General features: G+C 35.8%; 1 protein-coding gene across 1 annotated transcript; it reads left to right on the top strand.

Moving 5' to 3' along the window:
* The first annotated feature begins 15,718 nt into the window (after window positions 1-15,718).
* Window positions 15,719-18,676, top strand: LOC116173539 (histone H2A-like). The gene is made up of 2 exons (XM_031491059.1): window positions 15,719-15,780; window positions 18,397-18,676. Exons 1-2 carry the CDS (start codon window positions 15,719-15,721, stop codon window positions 18,674-18,676), a joined length of 342 nt encoding a protein of 113 aa, XP_031346919.1.
* The last annotated feature ends 4,037 nt before the right edge of the window (window positions 18,677-22,713 follow it).

Raw genomic sequence — 22,713 nt, 5'->3', positions numbered from 1 at the left:
TCATCAGTAAGTGGCAAAATGCTTGGAGCTTTTCCAACACCAAGTTATCCGAAATTCAGCCTACAATAATGACCACTAATCTACCCTCAATGAATAGGAAGAATACAGTCATAATTCGAAGGTTGAGGATTGGTCACACAAGGAAAACCCATGGATACCTTTTTGAAAATCAAGACCCTCCATATTGTGAATGCAAGGAGCCTTTGTCCGTGAACCACTTCCTCTCACAGTGTCCACTGCAATTGGAAATCCGAAGCAAATACCATATTGGAATGGACCTTAAAAAAGACCGCTCATTACCGAAAAGTATTAAAAACGTACTAAACTTTCTAAGAGATACAAACTTGTACAATTTTATATAATAGTCTAATAAGCGAAATATTATTAGAATACGTGCATTGTAAGTAAAGGTACTTGTAGACGTGCCAATGGCCACTAGTAGTCGAGGCACACAAATTAAATTTAAAAAAAAAAGTTATAGACTAGAAACCAATTTCGAAAGAAAATTCAAAGGGCTGTAACTTTTGAACTAGTAGCCCAATCTTGGAACTGTTTGAAATTATGGATTCTACAGGCCACATTCTATAAGAAAATTTTTTCCGGGTCGATCTGAGACAATTTTTTTTTCGGGGCTCAAAAAAAGGCATAGTCTGGCAGATTTCAGTAAAAAATAGCAACAATTGCGCATTAGATGAAGAAAGCATGAAACTCACAGGTATTGATCAGAGTATAGTCCTGATGATTTTAAGATCGGGAGGCCTACAAAAAGTTATCAAAAAACAAAATGGCGGCCGTTCAAAGATTAGACCTTACTTAATATAGGGAGTGCCTTATTCTGCAGGAACTAACGTTAAATCATCAGGACTATACCCTAATCAATACTTGTGAGTTTCATGCTTTCTTCATCTAATGCGCAATTTTTACTGAAATCTGCCAGACTAGCAGTGTAAAACCTTCCTTTTTTACAAAAATCGACTGCACCAAAATTTCTCGGGAAAACACTTTTTCTTATTAATTTTGGTGCGTAGAATCCAAAACAATTCGTACTTTTTCGATCAGACTTCTCAATCAAAAGTTATAGACTAGAAACCAATTTCGAAAGAAAATTCAAAGGGCTGTAACTTTTGAACTAGTAGCCCAATCTTGGAACTGTTTGAAATTATGGATTCTACAGGCCACATTCTATAAGAAAATTTTTTTTCCGGGTCGATCTGAGACAATTTTTTTTTCGGGGCTCAAAAAAAGGCAGTGTATAACCTTCCTTTTTTACCAAAAATCGACTACACCAAAATTTCTCGGGAAAACACTTTTTCTTATTAATTTTGGTGCGTAGAATCCAAAACAATTCGTACTTTTTCGATCAGACTTCTCAATCAAAAGTTATAGACTAGAAACCAATTTCGAAAGAAAATTCAAAGGGCTGTAACTTTTGAACTAGTAGCCCAATCTTGGAACTGTTTGAAATTATGGATTCTACAGGCCACATTCTATAAGAAAATTTTTTTCCGGGTCGATCTGAGACAATTTTTTTTTCGGGGCTCAAAAAAAGGCAGTGTATAACCTTCCTTTTTTACCAAAAATCGACTGCACCAAAATTTCTCGGGAAAACACTTTTCTTATTAATTTGGGTGCGTAGAATCCAAAACAAATCGTACTTTTTCGATTAGACCTCTCAATCAAAAGTTATAGACTAGAAACCAATTTCGAAANATAGTCTGGCAGATTTCAGTAAAAAATAGCAACAATTGCGCATTAGATGAAGAAAGCATGAAACTCACAGGTATTGATCAGAGTATAGTCCTGATGATTTTAAGATCGGGAGGCCTACAAAAAGTTATCAAAAAACAAAATGGCGGCCGTTCAAAGATTAGACCTTACTTAATATAGGGAGTGCCTTATTCTGCAGGAACTAACGTTAAATCATCAGGACTATACCCTAATCAATACTTGTGAGTTTCATGCTTTCTTCATCTAATGCGCAATTTTTACTGAAATCTGCCAGACTAGCAGTGTAAAACCTTCCTTTTTTACAAAAATCGACTGCACCAAAATTTCTCGGGAAAACACTTTTTCTTATTAATTTTGGTGCGTAGAATCCAAAACAAATCGTACTTTTTCAATCGGACGTCTCAATCAAAAGTTTTAATTATCAGCTGCAATTTAAAAAAAACTGTATTGTAATTGATTTCCGAAAAAGGAGTACTAAAATGAAGCAAAAAAATGTTTTTGTGGTGCACCTTGCGTGAAACAGCCTGTCTATACATATTCATGTGGGCCGTTGCGCTGTACGCAGAAGGTCGCTATTGTTTTTCATCTACGTAGTGCGTGAAGATCTCGAGTATCGTTCGGTATTCAGTTGTATCAGATTTTTAATCATTCGTACCACTCGCGTAATAAAAAATCAATTCTAATGCTATGAAAGCCCATTAAAGTGAAACTTAATGTTCTGAAATTAATATTGCTGTGTTTATTTCGTCTGGAAGGATGAGATTTTTAGAAATCCTTTTTTTGAACGGATTACCAGAATAAACTAGGTTTAGCAACTAAGTGAATGTGTTGCACAGAAAATCATTTCGTAAATATAACTCGATTTACTTCATTAAGCTATCAGTTACACGCAAACATCGAAGTTTACGTTCAGTTGGTCTTTTAATCAACAAATATTAATTTTTGTACGGAAATTGAATCCTGAAAAAAAACACATGAAATGAAAAACAATTTTTCTCCAGATAAATCTTTCCCAAATTGTGTATAATAAAGAAGCGGCCGGCCTACTCTGTTTCAGAGGCCGAATTCAACACAGGTGCACCAAAATCAGCTCCGTCAATTTCACGCTTTTTTTTGAAATTTCAATATCAAATGTTTTAAATGGACCGCACTGTATAAATTAAAAAACATTTTGCACTTCACCTTATGCCCTCCAAGAAAATTAACATGAGCGTCTCATTGTACTCTGGAAAAAATTAACCTCCATGCTACCCAGTTTCATTAATATTACAGTCCATTCCATTCAATTAGCACATCAAACCGTCCCATTTATTTGGAAACCCTTTTGAGATAATTACTCGAAGCTGACGTGAAATATTTTAATGTAGTACTTTTCATCTGCTATAAAATGATAATGGCGGCCGTAGATTATCGTTAGCACTGTTTTCAACATTGTAACATGGTGTAATTACACTAAACTAGTAATAAGTACATGGAGTGTACGAACGTTTGCATGTTATAAAATTACTGAATCAGAAACTGAAGGCAAATAAATGGAAATAAAAATATCGCATTAGAAAAGTGACACTGCCAAAATGCGAAGTGCGATTTGGGAATTTCGTAGTTAATTAAAGGCATTACTCCCTCGCCCCTAATAAAACAATGACTTTGTAAATGAGTTTCACTACCTCATTCCTATTTATACTAAAGGGATGGATGCATCGAATGCCGCTGTTCTCGTAATTAAACTTTTTTTACTGTGGCAAGCTCAAGAACCAGGGTGCCCCTAAATCGACTGAATTGTATATAGTACATCGCAGGCAATAGAACTAGTCTAAAAACCTGAACCCAATTTGATTTAAAAAGTTAATTTCTGATTTTGGGAATGTTGTATCCGGGTGATTGATCATTCTATTACGAAAGTTGAAGGGATGAGTCAAATTATCATTCGCTTTGTTCAATAATTGTGTTCTACATCTAATTTTTTTTCTGGATTTTGTGAGCCATACTTTCGAGTTTTGCCTTTGTCTTTTTGTACGTTGGTATTGACCGTCAAACTTTGGATTTCGCATCCCCTTTTTATATTTCTTCATGTTTAACACCAAAATAGTTTCTTATATGAATCGTCTTAATTACTTTTTACGGTTTTATCCGCATCTTTAATTAAACATGCTACAGTGTAACAGCACACGATACATTTTAATCAGTTGTAAAGCCACAGACCTTGAGATTATTCCATTAACTTTAATTGAGAATTTAAATACAATTACGTTGGGAACGGGGTTTTGCATGCATTTGAGGAATATCGATATACCAAAATAGCTCGGTATTTTTGTTCGGTGCAGCGCAAAATTTAATCACGGTCTATATTAATATTATAGGGAGGATCAAACTCGAACCCTACTGCAGTTTATATCGCAAGCTATGTGGGTGGGTACAATTTTCAATAATTAATTTGCCTCAGTAGCTATACATGTTCAAACCGGTATACAAGCACGACGATACGACTAAGTACGCAACGTTTCCTGCTTTGAAATATCTTCCAGATATCAGTTATACAATAGCTAACTAGATGGTTGCAGGAAACCTCACCTGAGTGTGCCATTGGAAGTGGAAGTGCTAAAAATTATCCAGATCTTTAAGTCATATTCCAGGTTTTCAGGATGATAGGGAACCGAGCGGTTAATTAAAGAACTTTGAATTTTGAGCGTTATCATACGAATCCGCCGGGCTAGTTGGGCAACGCAACGTTCACTTCCCGAAATTGCTGAATTTTATAAAAAGTGATGCGGTTATTTAGAGGGGATCCTTGCCATTTTCAACTTTGATAAGTTGAGTTGGGCACTTTTGATTTAAATTTTTCTACCGTTCTCTTTAATTTCAAAGTAGGTGTTGAAGATAAAAATGAAAGTGTGGAAGTGATCGAAAATGTATCTCTGGTTTAATTACCGGTAACGCCTCATCTTGCTGTTCTAAATTCTCAAACAAATCTGTAAAAGACGGGATGGATTTCGTCATTGTCTTCTGGAATTACATTGTATTCCTTTCGATCCGAGGTCTTCTTCTTGAACAAGTCTTCACATTCTTAGGTGGCTCACAGGTCGTGTCACTACACCCTCTTCGAGCATGTCATCGTTGGCTTCCTAGTACAAGTTCCCAATCTGTTTCATCCTCGGGAAATGTGAAGTTTTAGGGTATCAAAACCGGGAACTTGTCCTTATACAATTTCACGTCGCGAGAAATGAGTCCTCGACGTTCCTCTGAAGACCAAATGCGGTATGCTTTTGATTCTTCAGCGTAACCGAGAAAAATTCCTTTTAATCCGCGAGTATCAAACTTTCCTCGGTCGGGAGTTCGGTAAAGGTACTACCACAAACTCTAAAATCGGATACGTCCACGCTTCGAATGGTGTCCGACCATTCAAACTTTTCGTGGGTAAACGATTTGTGAGATAATTCGCGCCCAAAAAGAGTTAGGTAGATTGGATTCCCTCAGAAGGCACCTGGCGACGTCTATCAAGGTTTGATTCTTTCGCACCGCCATACTATTCTCTTCCGGATTGCGTGAAACTGCCAATTTTCTGGTTATTGCTCGTTTTTTCAGATAATCGCCGAACTTGTCGCTGCCATTATCGGATTTCAAACATTTTAGAGATTGTTCTCTTCTGGTTTTCGAGCTATCCAGTCGGGACTGATTTTTATAAGAAATCGTCAAATGACATCATGGCAATCATGGAATTTTGCACAGGTCACTTATGATTTTATTTTATTTCCCTTATTTTTAAATTATATTGCAGCTATACAGGTTGACTGCCAGAGTGGTCGTGTACGCCCGCTAACAAATTATCCTGGTATGCCGCGGCAGTCGTATACGCCCGCTGGGACCTAATAGTATATAGTCATTTTTCACATGCCAGCGGTCTTACTTGAAATGGATTGTTGTGTGACTTACCGCCGCTGTGGCATGGCTGACTGTCAAGGTAGCACCAATTTTTTGATAGCTTTTATAGTAACCATAAAAATTAATGTCAAAGTTTTTATTACAAAAAATGAAAAATCAAACAATTTACAAAATAAATTGATGAAAAAAATAAGAAAACATCCTTGTTTAAATAAAATAATGAGCGTATTTGTATTCAATGTGCTGCATTGAAACAGTCCAAACACATATGTGGTTGATCTTCGCATTCATTACAATACGTTACGACTTTTTTTACTCGTGTTTTGAGTATTTCGCCCCGAATCTTTTTTCCATAGCACCCTTTGCAATACTTTCTAACCATTTATCATTGCATTAAGGACGACCGCCGACACGACCGCTTGGCAAAAGTGGATTACTTATGCCTTCCTTGCCCGGGCGGTCGCATACGACCGCTCACTTAATTTAAAAAAAAAATAGTACTAATTTCAAAAATTAGAGTAAATGTCAAGCAAGGCTGCATTTATTTCACTATCAGACGCTTTAATTCACCCTTGGCGCCAGGGAACATTTTTTCTGTTTTAATGGTGGCAGTCAACCTGTTAAAAAGTACTATAAGCAACAAATTGGTCTTTAAAGCACTTGTAACGCTTAAAGCCATTCTGCCTCGCCTCGTACCATTAAATACGTGCTTTAAAAACTTGATTATACACTTGTCTCTTAATTTTACCCTTTCATCTGATAAATCGATACATGATCTTTATAAAATACTATTTTAACGTCTCTTGTGATTATTATCACTTCACCAGGAATGGATCACTTACACAGAGACAGGTTATTATCCGACACACAATCTCTCTAAGTGCACATAATGCTCCCATTTCAAATGACTATCGATTGCCTACTAATTAAATGCCATTGTGTAGATAGACGTACCAACATAGCAGCATAGCTAATTGAATTTAGTTAATAGCATGCAATCTGATTGATTAGGCTTACACATATCTTACTTGTTAATAGCTGGACCAATTATTTAGAGCAACTATTACATGCGTAAGCAAGTACTTAGTGTTGAATTATTAATGAAGTTAATTATTATAATTTTTAATAGAGGACTAGACTGCAGATTACCCTAACTGATTTCTAGGAAGGTGAAATTAAGGGTAGTATTTTTGAGCTTGTTTGAGTACAATTCAGATTGTTCGCGTAATACGATTTTGTGGTTTTTGTGCTTGTAGCACTTCATGTCACGTCTTTCCAAAAACGATCGAAGGATTTTTTCGTTAATTTCTGCTTCTGAATATAAGCAGCTCATGTCACCCTTCGAACGGAAGTTGTAGTCATATTTTTCTAAATTTCTACGTCCTTAATGCACAACGTTCAAAGACGGGGAGCCTTCCATTGGGAATTCTCGCGGACACAAAATTGGAGTAAACAAGTGTAACGTTCTCATAAATAACACTTGGCATTTTCATTTTATCCTACAATCGCCAGTCTGCATTTCAACCAAATATAATTTCCCATTCAGTATGCGATACGATACGTGCTCCACTTCCGTTATTTCCTATTGATGGATTCCAAGCACATTTTATTAGGCTAACGAAACAGTTTTTTACGGATGTCTATATACTGTCAATATTGCCATACGCGAATTAACACCGAAACACTTCGTTGCTCTTCGTACAGTTGTAGTAAACCACATAACCTCAATCGATAGTTTATAGCAGTAAATCCACACTAGCGAAAATCTAACAATGAGTTATTCCTCTACCCTGTCGTTTATCGGTTTTAAGATAGAACAATCCTATATTGTCACGGCGAGGGATAATTTCTCTGGCTTGGAGCCATCCACAAAGTGAGTTTTTCTACGTAATTTCGAACTAATTTGGTCGCTTCGTGATGCGCTCCAATGCGTTTTTGGCAGAACAGTTTGTTTGCACAAAAAACCAATTTTGTCTTTATTGTAACCAACAGAAATAAAATTTGTCTTTACCTTATTTCATAATTTCCACTTGATGGGAGGTCATAGAGGAGTCCACTCCAATAACTAACAAGTTTCGCTATTTTCTCTCGTTTGCTGCAACCAGAATACTATCATTATATCATAGACCAATCTATGATTATATCTAATAATTGTCAATGTTATTATTAGTTCCTAATCGGGGTCGGAAGCATTTTATCAGACTCGGAACTAATTACACTAGCTTATTATATCTAAACTCAGATCTCCTAGATTTTACGTTGTGCTTGTAGGATTTTAAGTTACAATTTTAGAGGTCGTTGTCTGCAAGTTCCTTTGATTGAAGTAGGACGGAGGCAAGGTAAATTATTAAAGACATAATAGAAGTTAATTAGGTTTATTTCTTAATAAACATTTTTCATTTGCAATACACACAAAACATTTTACAATGAATGCGCAATGGAAGAGACTATCTCCCGTGGCAATTAGAAAGCGTACGGGCGTTTCAAAGTAGTCGACTGGCATTTTACAACACAATAAGAGAATTTCCAGCTTTTGTAATTAGTAAAGTTGTATGCTCAAAGACGTTAATTAAGATCGTGATTCAGGGAATGCATTAGTAAGAACCAATTTTTCGTAGCTAATCTGAACAAACTATGGTCAAATTGCTATCACACTCGATAAGGGCTGAATCAAAGTACAGGCTCGTAAAATTATCGATTTCTACCATAGAATCAGCTTGATAGGCAATACATCCAAATGTTGCCCTTTTTAAATTACAGTGATAGTAAAACGCCTCGTTGCCTGAAACAGGGTTAGGCGTCTTCGACCGTAATCTAATTTTTCTGACATTTATTTTAGTGGCCTAATGCAACAACATCCGACTTTCCATCTTTGGGGCCAGATTTTATTTGATTTATAAGCCATTTTACGTTTCCAGGGTGGTGCGAAATCAAGGAGAGGATAGGCTGACTTTTAGTCGTTGTCCAAGCAGCCCTTAATTTTTTGTCTTTTTTGTCATGTTTAAAAGTTAAAAACACGCAACACTTCAAAATCGATAAAGTCTGCACACGACATCTCTTAAGACACAAGTCTTCAAGGGATTTAAAATGTGCACAGTGTGATTTTGTAACATATCCACACCATGTCTTGAAACGACATCTCTTAACTCACAAAATCTCAAAGGATTCAAAATGTGCACACTGTATTGGCATTATATGGAAATTATGGATTGCGATAAAACTTTGTGGAATGGTTGGACCTCGGGTTGGACGTATACCCGCGAAAGTTTCTGAGTTAGTAAAACACTTTCCGAAACTCCCACGGGAACGAGAACAGGAAAAAACAGGATTTTATGTTTCACAGTCTAAAGACATTTAGAACATTAGGTTTCTTAGAAGACGTTAACGTGCTCCCAAAAAACTTCCCGAAGTTCCCACGAGAATGGAGTACGAGAATAAACTGGATTTCCGAAAGGCGATACGAAGTTTCCCGGGATTGCTGGTTAGAAATAAATACCCAATAACTACGGAAAAAACGCAACGCTCTTTCTCGCCTTTAGCTGGAAAGTCTTTACGAGTTGATACATTTGTATTAGTCTTACAAAAACTGAATGTGGATGGAATGCTTGTTCAAGGAAGTGCAATTAATCATAGATGTCCATTCGAAATTCCAGTATCATGATAATGCATGCTCTCGTAAATACATGCGAGTTTGAGAAATAGCTACACCCATTGATTCGAGGATTATTCATAATGATAATATGAATAACTTTTGGCAGTCTTGGATGTTTTTCTTTTAAAATCTATAGGAAGGGAATTGTCCATAAAATTTCTAGAATTAATGACAAGGAACGTTTATAGACTTTCTTCTCTAAATTATTTACATTATTCAGTAACCATGAATAATATATTATGCATTACCGTTTATAGTTACATCTACATGGAATTACATTTATTATGAACTATCTCTAAGAGATGATTTGCGAATTTTTATTATACGGTGGCATGTGTCTTTCTACGAGTGCATTACGTAATTAGGAAACGTCAACGTATTATGCCTTTAAAAGTCATACCTCAACTTACTGTACATGATACTGTAACATAAAGTAATTGCGTCTCTTCCTCCCCATATATCAGAAAATATTACGTAGGGCGGATGTTCATAACATTAAATTCGACGGAGGGAGTTATCTTCTATACCAAAACAAAGATTCCCATACAATGTAGCGGAAAATGCGACTCCCATCCGGCGAATATTAAGAATCTCGCCATAAATAAAGGTTTATTAGTTGACTTCTAGTTTTGGAACGCAAATGATATTTACTTACAAGTTGCATAATGTAATGTAATATATTGCTGTGTGCAATGGCAAACGGTCACTACGCCACCCACGGGTAGCTAAGGTAAAAAAAACCCGTTTACATAAAAATTCCGACTATAACATTTCTCAAAGCATCTGATATCACGACAAATCTCAATAAGACCTTAATTTTACTATTTTGAGAAATATAGCAGCCCCACAATTCTAAAGAATTATTTAATAAATTTTTAAGTAACACCCGACAATCGTGAGCACGAATAGACAATTTTGACATTAGAACTCTTATCTTATATCCTTAAATGTGCACAATTGTTTTCAAACACCCATTAATTAAGTACTAAACTCTCCAGTGATCACATAAGTAAATAGTATATTAACAGAGACTATACTCGAATGAAGTAGGCGCCAAAAATACTTGATTTCAGATCATTAGAATTAAGAAATATAGTCATTCGAACTACTGACATTGGATGGAACGATGAAAATACAAGAAGTCGGCATTTTATTATAAAAATTTTCAATGTAATTATATGTATATGCATAAATGTAACAAACGTTTGTTTTAAATAAGGTGGTGTAAGCGCATCAGACGATTCGTATATTCATTTCTAGTCTATAACTTTTGATTGAGAAGTCTGATCGAAAAACTACGAATTGATTTGGATTCTACGCACCAAAATTAATAAGAAACAGTGTTTTCCCGAGAAATTTTGGTGCAGTTGATTTTTGGTAAAAAAGGAAGGTTATACACTGCCTTTTTTTGAGCACCGAAAAAAAAATTGTCCCAGATCGACCCGAAAAAAAATGTTCTTATAGAATGTGACCTGTAGAATCCATAATTTCAAACAGTTCCAAGATTGGGCTACTAGTTCAAAAATTACAGTCCTTTGAATTTTTTTTCGACATTGGTTTCTAGTCCATAAATTGTTTTGGATTCTACGCAACAAAATTAATAAGAAGAAGTGTTTTCCGGAGAAATTTTGCTGTAGTCGATTCGATTTTTGGTAAAAGAGGAAGGTTATACACTGCCTTTTATTGAGGGCCGGATAGAAAATTGTCTCAGATCGACCCGGATCGACCAGAATCCATAATTTCAAACAGTTCCAAGATTGGGATACTAGTTCAAAAGTTACAGCCCTTTGAATTTTTTTTAGAAATTGGTTTCTAGTAGTGATGTGGATTGTAAAATAACGATTTGTAATTTACATCAAAAACGGTTATATTACGCGTAACTTACAAGAGGCCGGTTTTTTTATGTAATTTATGTCTTTTATGAAACTTACGTTTTTAATTTAAAAAACCGTAATTTTTGTAAGTTACATAAATGTAATACCTATTGGATACATTTTGATCGGTACTACCCACAGACCATCAACGGTACTACCAACGTAAACGATTCACCGTTGAATTTAGTTTGGTTTAATGAAGATGATACAGCCTCTAATTCGCGATCTGGAGCTTCTTCCTCCAAACCACGCGTGATGGCGAAATACCTACTGCTTGGGTATTTTATTTAATACACCAAAATATATAATTTAACAAGTGTTTTTATTTTCAAACACTCACAAAATTCAAAAAGGTTTATACAATATTGAAAAAAAACATAAAAAACATAAATGACAGGTAATTTTACAAAAATATTTGTAAATTACATAAAAAACATAAATTACTGGTAATTTTACTGTAAAATTACGGTTTTTTAAAAAAAATTGTAAGTTACATAAATTACATAAAATACATAAAAAACATAAACAATTGGTAATGTTACACGTAATATTACGCACTTTAAAAAAACGTGTAATTTAACATCACTAGTATCTTGTGTTTAGTTACAACCTTCAACTAGTTCAGGGAATAAAGACAAAAAAAGATCAAACTTCGGAAAATGCCGGGAAAGTTGGATTTTTGCATGAATCTTCTTTGTGTAGTTCTAAACAGCATCCCAAAAATCTCCGCCCATGCAAGCGCCGCTAAAGATTTTAGGCGGCGTCAAAGCTTTTGCGCATCGGCATATAAATTAATTCCTTATTGTTTTCGAGTATTTACTTCTGTGAAAAGTAGCTGCCAGTAATTGCAGGTAAAAATAAAAGACACTGTTTACATGTTGGATACGTGCATTACTTTGCATTATTATCGACTTTGAAACTTTTACGAAAATTACTTTTTCCTATATTTTAATAAGTTTCATTTAAAGTTCTATTACAATTCAATGATACCGCTAAGGGATGGAAACTGTATCTTACAACCTTTGAATTGAATTTTGGCATGCCGATTTAGGGGTGCTAACTTAACTCAGCCGACAATTTGTCCGCTTCTGATAACTAACCCGCGAATTTTTATTTTTTCGATACCTAAACAGTTCGCTCTCAAATCCAAAAGAGTATCTCCTTTTTAAGGCCTCCAACACTAATCTCCATTGTATTTAGATAAATAAACCCTCTCAAATTGTCGGATTAACTTGGAAATGGCGATTTCTATATTTTTAATTGGTTAGTAAGTATCCTTTACGTCATCAATCACAACTGTTATCCAAAACCCACCAAATTTATCATGCGTTTTCCACGCGTACTTGTTATCTGGTGCAACGCAAGAAATTTAATACTAGATCATCGCTAAAACTGATGTAATCCGATACAAAAATCAGACTTCCTAGCGTTGACCAGTTCAATTAAACAAAAATCTAAAAAAAACACACGAAAACAATCGGGCGCCTCTTGACTCCGGAAATTTTTTCCATTACACCAAGTACAATATTTGTCTGTGGAATATATTTCAATTTATTTTTTACCCTTTTCTTAAGTATATTCAAAAGTTAACATATTCTGAATTCCTACTTTAACATACAACTACCAAACTGCCCCCAGAAATTTTAGACCGTCCTTCTGACTTACCAAATGCAATGATATATGTATAGATGCATCAAAAAATAAAAAAGGTCTCCAATTGGTCTCCAATGGTTTGGGAAGCTTATTTACAACATTTTAATATATTATGTAATCGTTTGCAACTTTCTAATGAGGAAATCATTATAAAAACAAGAAATTTGGAAGATGAAAAGAAATTATGTTTAAAAAAGCTTAATTTAATAGACGAAGTCTTCTTGAACAAGCCCGTAAAATATATAAGAACCTTTTTACAAGATCGAGAATACCTTAATTGGACTAAATTGACTGATAAAGTGATAAAGGTAGAGGTGTAATCCAGGAATAATATTCTAGATCGCTCTGGACTTTCTTCTTCAAAATTAAAAGACGCAATAAAAAAAATATAGTTTGTACCGAGAATTTTGCCAGTACCAGAAGGGTTGGCTATGGATAAAAAGAAGAATGTCGGTTGGATTATTGATCCCACTGTTAGACTCGAAGTTGACGAACTACAAGCCATTAATGTAAATTTAGAAAAACAAAAGCTTTATGGTCCAACAATGGTCTTTTTGAAGAATCTTATGGATTAAAAAAGTCGATATCGCATTGTTGATGTTAGCGGAACAATTACCAATTTTCCACACTTTTGGATTACCATCAAAATTGTGAAAATTAGCAATAACTACCATAAAAAATTCCATTTACATTTAAAGAAATCATTTGTATAATTAATTCGATTGCTTTTTTTCATGTTCAAATTTTTATTGTATCCTTTGTGTCACATCTATAAGATTCTAGAGAGATCCAGATAGTTTTTAATTAAAGACGGTTACCGTTGCATTAAAAATTCTACTATAAGTTATTATAACATGGTAGTTTCAAATAGTGAAGGACTGAACCAACTTTAGGAGGGGTCAGAATCTTAATATCGGTGTTTATGCCAATTCCATTTTTTAAACATTTAAGTTACTAGCCAAAAGAGGTTGTCTCTGTTGCTTTCCCATATTAATTTTTTTGCACTAATGTATACTTACTGTTGATTTATGGAAAATTTATCACTAACCTTTTTATTATCTACTGAAAGCGATTAATGTAAACTTCCCTTTGACCGGTCGACTAACAGAAGGGGAGCCAAAATTATATTATCTACTCCTACGCATGCAAACTAAACACTTCAAGCGGTTTAACTCCCGAATTTCCCTCCTCAATTAATCTATGAAGAGAAACCTTAGACAAAAGAGTCGCAAACTTCTAGGTCCCGGCGCATTTTTGTAAAACAAAAGCATTGCCATTGAGTTAGAAATAAACGGGTTGGGTTAATGCGCCGAATTTTAATCGAAAATCGAAACGAAAATGCAAATTGCAGATGATCATTTGCTACTTTTGCTGTGTGTCCAGTGAGACTGCAGTGCAATTCCAATTAAGTTTTCCCGCATTGTGCGCTAGATCAAAAGCGTCGCGCTTATCGTTTCTCTAATTGCACAAGATTTTATGTGTTGCCATTACAGTAAGTGGCAGCGAACCGTGAATCAAAAAAAAATGGTATCTAATATAACGATTGTTTATTCATTTAATAATGGCAACGTAATGGAATTACGCGGAAGGGACTGTCTATTTGCATACAAGTCCCTACTTCCCAAAATAGTAATTCCATTTGCCCGAACCGCTATTTCATAATTTACGAGCCACGTTCCTTTAGATGTAAAGTAGTAACGTAAGGAAATTCAATTGCATGATACTTTTCTCGTACCGTTTACGACACAAAAGTCAATAACGTAAGGACCTACCTGTAGGACTTGGGGTTAACTCTTTCATCGCAGTTTGCACTTGTAAGTCGTACTTCTTGAACAAGTCTAACTTGCGTGACAAGGACGATTCGGCATTGCTCACCGATTTCCTATACTCGCGCGTACCGAAAGCTTTATATGGAACCATCATCCCGACGCTCAAAATTAGTTTAGACGACGAGGTCGGTACATTTAGAGGAGATTGGATGTGATCCTCCTCGACGACTTCCGGCGCGATTGTTGTTACGACGCGTCCGCTTGAGGAACCGACGCGAATACCGTTTCCCCTGGCACTTGTACCGTTTTTACCACCGCCTATTCCAACTTTGAGACCACTACCCCTCTGTACGTTCCGGTCCTTCCACGCTGGCCCGCCGCTGACGACCAGCAACGCTAATGCAACTGTCAAAAGTAAAACGGCGAACTGCATCTTGAGTTTTCAGTACTTGAAAAGTTTTGCGGGACCGCAAAAGCTCTCGGAAAACTTTTCTCTCATCGCTGCATTAGTCTCGCCGAGCTAGTAGTAGACTCTAAAATTTGAATGGAACAATTTTTGGAGTATTTTCAAAGTTGAGAATGGGCAGTAACGCCTCGCGCAGTTTTTGACCACGGTCGGCTGTTTGCGATAGACGCGGCAGTAAAACTGACGACGAGCGTCTCTTGCATTGCGGAGTTTCAACGCCCATTTGCCCAGTCTTGCGCACAACTTCGAAAATTGCAATATTTGGAATAAAGACATAAACGTAGTTATTTACTTGGATATGCACATCTAAATCTATTTCCTCTAAGCTTGCAAGTTATTAAGTTTCCGCTCCAGAAACTAGAAATCCATTCATTACCCTATCACTAATGGAAATGTGCGATCTAGGCAGAGTATGGATTTTTGAAAATTATAGTGCGGTTTTCATAGTCGGGCGATTATAACAAACTGGATTGGTTCTATCCTTTCTGTTAGTACAACTTTTTCCACTTTTCCCGAAAAGATAACGACACTTGTTACGTTACGTGCCGGGAAAATATGAAGCACTAAATCCTTTGTGGCGAGCTTTCACTGTAGGTCAATAATTCATAATCATCACTTAGCCCTTTTATAGGTGAAGCGTCGGCATGGAATCTTTATTTTTATTGTCGGTGTGATGCATGGGCTGTTTTAAGCGGTAATGAATAACTCGAAACATCATGATGCCATTTTCCAGAAAAGTGTCAGTCGAGACCAGAACAGGTAGTCAGATGAAAGTGGTTTATTATGTTAATCGACAGATGAACATGCCAATTACAAGAGTAGTTGTAATAGCATGAGAGCTCATTTGTTGTGACTACTTGTCTAACACAACAATTAATTATAAAAATATGTTTAACTCACACGTGTGCGCAATATTTCATGCACTACAAAGTTTTGACGTTGGGAAAACATCATGTAAAGGGGAGTTTTCCTAGAAAAATTAGTATTTTAAACACGGGGAGGCCTGACCCTTTTATATGCACTTGGCTTGTGCCTATAAAAGGAATGGGTCAACGAAAAAAACATTTAATGCACCACAAAAGTTGTAAGTCTGGCAACATTCACATATATGTACAAGTTTTCTGAGATACATTGATGTAATAAAACAGGAAGGAGTGACACGTTTATATGCCCTTATAAGGTCGCATGTGGACTATGTTATTAAAGTGGTTGTAGGACAATTCGCACTCGCACCCAGACATTTCGCACCAAGGAAAATTCGCACCAAAGATATTTCGCACCCGGACATTTCGCTCCCGGACATTTCGCACCGGGGCAATTCGCACCCGGACAATTCGCTCCCGGACAATTGGGACCGGAATAATTCGCACCAGAATTTCGCTCCCCTGAGAGGGTATTTTGTTTATGGTTGACTTTTAACATAGAAAGTCGGCTGTGAAGTATTAAATTAACTCAGAGCTTGAAATCTCCAATATTACTCACCAATATCACGTTTTATTACTTTGTGCATGTAATAGACGTATACCTACATTTAAAATTTGGATACTTTCAATATTAAGGTATAATTTGGAATCGTGACGTCCATTTTGTGTTCAAACTCTAAATGGGATAATTTATTAATATTGAATAAAAGTTCTCTAAACCGTTCCCATATAATTTAATAAAACGAAGTGATACACTACATGTTTCGACCAACGGTCATCTTCAGGTGATCTACAAGATGGTAGAGATCATTGAGGAGAGACTATATAGCTATAAAACTTACAATAGATGGAAAACAATTAAAAACCCAAAAGGGCAGTAAAACTGGAAAGGCCAACGACCATATCCGTGGTTGGTTCCAGAGTAAAATTGAAATTTGAAGAGGTTGATAAACTAAATTTTTTGCAAGGGAGGGCCGAACCTAAAAACTAACATTAGACGACGGTATAAGCAACGATGAAACTTACGTATAAAAAAGTCAAAAGGTCAAAAGACGATATCCTAACTAATTAAACACCCAATTAAGGGCTTTGAAACTGGAAACCATCTGCACTTCCAAAATCAGTGCTCGGTTTAGCTAATCTTACCTTGTCATCGTTGACCCAGATCCTGGCATGGCATGTTAAACTAAGAGCCGATGGATACTTCTTTGCTCTTTTCGCTCGACACAGACATGATGAGCAGTTTTGGAGTTTAAGGTTCTTAGCAAAGAGGTACATGTATCCTTTTTAGATTATGTATCTCTTTCCCCTTTTCGTTGTACCGAACTCCATTGTTACGCGCCCGTATAGTTTGCACCGCCTAAATCTCATATCCATTATCAACTTTTTGTAACAAATCAAATTTCAACTTTTAGCTTCAGTCCATTTTTGATGATATTTTCCTTGATTTTGGCATTTTAATGTGGCACTTAAATATTTATGTTGGTTAAACAATAGCCATACAATTTGTAGAGGAATAATTTTTTTAATAGTATTTATGAGGCAAGAATTTATACGTACAATCGTACGTACCTTTTTAAATGGAATGGACCATATCAAAGCAGTAGAGATTAGGTCACTTTAATAGCATCCATATCACTCAAAATCTGGAATTTAGTACTTATTTTATTGTAATCTCCGTATTATACATGAGAACACTTGCTAAAGGTACCATGAACGAACATTTATTTAAAAAAAAAACAAAAAAAAGCTAAAAAGACACTCATCCGTGATGTAAATTGTCCATGCACTCATGTTCACAAGTAGGTGGATGCTGCTAAACGCTGGTATCGGTCTATCAGCAAAACTGTCACCTGACATTTCTTAAATCTATTTACCCAGTTTTATTGTACCAATTCACAATCAAGTTTTTCATTTGGAAACCTTTTAGCACGTACAAATAATATTGCAATAGGAATATAAAAGTCTAAATAAAATATTAACAATTATTATTTCTTAATAGCTGCAAGTTAAGTTTCCTAGTTCTCTAACCTTCGATGTCGTCCATTTAAAGGACACATAACGAAATACGTATGTATTGTCTTAAAAGAATCTCAAGTAAATTATAATCATATTTGAACGTAAAACAAATAGATTCTTGAGAGTTTCCGTGAAATTAAATAGATAAGAACTGTAAAGTAACGAAAAAAGCAAAAAATGTTGATAAATATCGTGAAAAAATTTGATCTTGCTATAAATTATATGGCTATTATTTAAATAATATACCAGGTAATATACTGAAATTGTGAAGATCCATGACTCTCAATGGGGTACTTAAGAAGCTTCGGACAAATAACACCAAAATCTACCCATTTATTATTATAACAATTTTTATGGGGAGATTTTGGTGTTATTTCTCCGAAGCTAGATCGAGCAGGGCGGGACTTCAATTTCCAGTCGGGAGAATTCACAGGCTGCTTAGGAAGGGAAACTACGCGGAGCGAGTCGGTGCCGGCGCTCCCGTCTACCTCGCCGCCGTCATGGAGTACCTGGCCGCCGAAGTTCTCGAATTGGCCGGCAACGCCGCTAGAGATAACAAAAAGACGCGTATCATACCGCGCCATCTGCAACTCGCGATCAGAAACGACGAGGAATTAAACAAGCTCCTGTCGGGCGTCACGATCGCCCAGGGTGGCGTTCTCCCGAACATACAGGCCGTCCTTTTGCCAAAGAAGACGGAAAAAAAGGCGTAAGAAGTTCGCCTTTCCGTGGTGCATTAGAAACGATACATTTCTATTTCTATTTCTGTAAAATAAAATAATTTTCAAAAAACGCTTTGGCACGTCAAATTGATCATGGAAGGAAACAGTGTCTAAAATAAAACTTGCTCACTAATGTCTTTGTCTCGCATCGCTGACAGTGCAACCCTTAAAATCTTAAATGATGCATCGTTGGTAAGGTCGCCCATCTCTGAATTCGGATATGTAATTTTTTTGGTTTAGTTGTTTCATTTCCAGCGCATTCGACGTTGCAGGTACAAGTTTTCTTTTTTTTATACCACTTGCAACTGCATAATTTTGACGCACGATCGCATTAGCTTCTATTACATAGTGATCGGCCCGACATCCTTCCAATGACATAAACAACAGCGCGCCCTCAACTTACTTTTAAAATATTTCGAAAATATCAAATCTAAAAATTTATAGTCTCACCAAACTCAGAGAAGGAAAGCCTTTCCAATGATGTCCTATCTTCCTTGTTGCGCAATTACCAATGCTAAGGGTTTTGCTTTAGTACTAGGTATGCCATACAAAAATTAAAAAGGAAGTATATAGGTATTTAATAATTACAAACATTTAAAAGAAAAAATCATCAATATCGACCTGTTCCTAAAACGTTTCAAGATTTTCAAAACCCTTACTGTTTTGATTATTAACAATCTCTTAAAAAATGTCAGAATTTTTCCATGTATCTCTTCAAACTATAAAATAAATAACAGTAAGAAAATCACAAAGAAACTTTTAAGTTCATTCACTACCATAGTTGTAGCAAAGATAACGCAAAAAAATAAGCAGTTAGTGTAATTTTACTCAGTCACCAATAATCAACATATAGCCATATGTGGTCAAAGAAACGTAAAACTGGTTCTAAGAAAACTGGAAACTTACCTTTTCTGAACACCACCACAACACTACCACCAGAAATAAAATTTTTTAAAATTAAAAAAAAGTATACACAAAATCAAAACCCGTGCTCAGATACATTTTAAAATACCACTCTGTCAAACGTTCAAGAATGAAGATACTATACAGGCGTTAAAGTTCTAATTAGTTGTGGTCATACGTACCTACTTAAACCTGATTTTTCGGACCTAATTACTTTGACCTTGTAATAAACCCTATCCGAGTGCGAATTGTCCGGGCGCGAAATATCCGCACACGTATTAAAGTACCTACAAAAGTGACAACCCTCGCCATTGAGTTCTCATGCAAGCGCGAGTTTCTTACAAAAATTGGTAACTTTAAAATGAGCCCTGTAAAAAAAATTAACCAAGGAAACAACAATATTTAATGAAAGAAAAAAAATTTAATTAGGAGCAACAGTATTCAAATTATTCACGAAAAACTAGAAAAATGGATCTTTATCACCTCCCCCTCCCTTAGCTCGCACCCCACCCCTCTGTACTTTTAGTACGTTGTTCAGGGTACCTTCCCCCACATCTGTGCCAAAATTGACTTCTACGCGATTTTTTCCGCTATTTTTCCTTCGTTGCCTGGACTAGTAGTCTTTTTCCAGCTGTAAGCATAGGGTAAGTCACTCCAAAAATAATGACGCAACTGTATATGTGAAATATTTCAATTTAGTAAGTCAAGTAAATCTGGAAGGGTGGGGGGTATTTCCATATAACCACAAAATTGGTTTATTTCATTTGAATTGTTTATTTCCGTGGTTGTTTTTCAATTTTAGAATTATTTGAAATTGTGTAATTTATTCAAATCAGATTCAGATCATATTTTGGAAAATCTTGGGGAAGGAATTTCTTTTATTTTATTTTTTATTTTATTATACCTCTCTTGTTTTGGGCCCTCAACAGGCATGCGCCCAATTACAGAGTGACCCGCATAATGCTATTTAGAGGTGCCTCTGCAGAAGGTATTGTGAAAGTAGTGCTTCTTTAAATATTGGAATCAACGAAAAAAAAGAGGCTAACTGGATCAAGACGCCGACGGTTGAAAAGCATGTCATTCTATTTGCGCTCTTTATTTTATTCGAGCTATTCGCCCGATTTGATTGGTTCAGGAGGTAATTTGTTCAATATTCTAATAATTAAGTAATATTTTAAGAGTTTCTTAATTTATTTGTCTAACATCTGCGTGTGGGGTAATTTATCTAAACGAGCTTTGTAAACTTCTCCTTCTTTCAGGAATTATTTTTTATTTCATGTGTTTCGGATTCATCTGAGATTGACCTTTTCGGTATCCAAGATTTATTTTAGGTGTTGATCAAAATTTTTTTATAAATTCTTTGGCATTTTCGGAAGTTGATTGAGGCCACTACGAGGGCTACTCGTAAGATAAATGAACAACTGCTCACAGGTTACAAATACACTAGGGACGTGCCGGCCGCAAAACCGGATCTATACTGGATTCTATTATAATAAATAGCATTTCGAGGTTAAATAAAGGGTATTGGAGTATCTATAGGAGCAGAGACTTAAGCCACTACCTTTTAGTATCTTAATTACACGTACCTACTCAAAAATAGTAGACAGCATGCTAACCAAATTACTACTACAGAAAGAAAACATAAATATAAATGAGATGGGAAAAATAATTGAAAAAGACAAATAAACAAAATTGTGAAACCAGGAGATTGTCGATAACATTAAAACACATAGCAGCACAAGCAGGATAATGTCTGGGGGATCCTGCTTCCAAAGTATTGTTGAAAGAGAGGTTAGCAGCAAAATTTCATATCTCCTGAACGGATGGTGCTACTGACCTGAAATTTGAAGAAGGATGAGGCAGGATGCTAGCAGCACTAGCAGGATGAGGTTTGATTGATCCTGCGTCTAAAATGTTGCCAACTTTCCTCGCCTTTTCAATCACTATTTTCTGCTTATCCCGCCATCCTGCTTTTTACCCGTTAAATTTAGGGAGTTCTACAGCAGCTTGAATCGCCGTAGCTTCAGTCACGATGGCTGTGGTCGTCAACGGTCCTTCCATTTGCCCCTCAAGTGGTTGAAAAGTGAATTCTGACTCTCATAAGTCCAGATTCAGTTTCTCCTCCGAAGGATCGCCCTTCACAAGCATCTCTTCAGTCTCTGAATTGCTATTTGGAAGTCTCGAATCTTATTTCTCTAGGTCACCTTCAACAAAAAGTAAAAATGAAAAATTCCCACACTTCTTCCTCCTTTAAAATTTGCATAAATAGAAGAAGGTAAGAATAAGATGGAAATGCCGTCTCAATCAACGCTTGCATTTGCAGAACCCAAGACGTGCACAACACGATATTTCTACCACCTTTCAGATGTTCTTTACCACCTGAAGTTGAATGTAATTGCATTTCTCCTATCACGGTTCTAGCCCGAACTGCTCTAACTAAAAAGAAGCGCTGATATCCGATTGTGACAGTCATTTGGCCCGGTGACATTTAGTTCACTCGAATAAAGTCAAGTCATTTACATTCCATTGGGTATATCTCGAATCGTAGAATATGCAAACAGTTTCCTTTTTGGTTTAGGTACTGCACATTCATTTACTCCAATCGAGATAAGCCCGATGCCTTTTATACTGCCTAAAGTTTGTATGCATACATTCTTAGTAAATTGAAAAAGAATTACTCCAGTCGAACTTTCCGTCTAAGTTAAACTTCGTAACTTCGAGAGAAAGTAAAGGAAGTATTTTGCGCAAATTCGCCACGAGGCACATTAGAACAATTCCATTATCTTTCTTATGAAAAAGTACGAAAAAAATTAAGAATAATGTATGTAATTTGTTCCTCTTAGCTCACTTTTTCTAGTAAAACTTGGCTACTTAATAAACGTCTTTGTGAGAATTTTATTCCACGAAAGAGCGGTTTTTGAATTATTATAATTATGTGGGTTATTTATATAGTGTAAAACTACGGTAAATTATTTCAAAAGCAATAATTGTTTAATACATTTCTCAATTTCTGGACGAATTTTATACTTTACCTCAAGCTAATTTAAAATTACCAACCCTTGTGTTCGCAGACGTAAAAGTAGAAGTTATGTATCGCACTCTTTTAATGTTCCTGAAGACGGCAT

Source organism: Photinus pyralis, unplaced genomic scaffold, assembly GCF_008802855.1.
Source record: "Photinus pyralis isolate 1611_PpyrPB1 unplaced genomic scaffold, Ppyr1.3 Ppyr1.4_LG6, whole genome shotgun sequence".
NCBI classification, from domain to species: Eukaryota; Metazoa; Arthropoda; class Insecta; order Coleoptera; family Lampyridae; genus Photinus; species Photinus pyralis.
The sequence above is the reverse complement of the archived record's forward strand: the minus strand, read 5'-3'. Positions and strand labels throughout refer to the sequence as shown.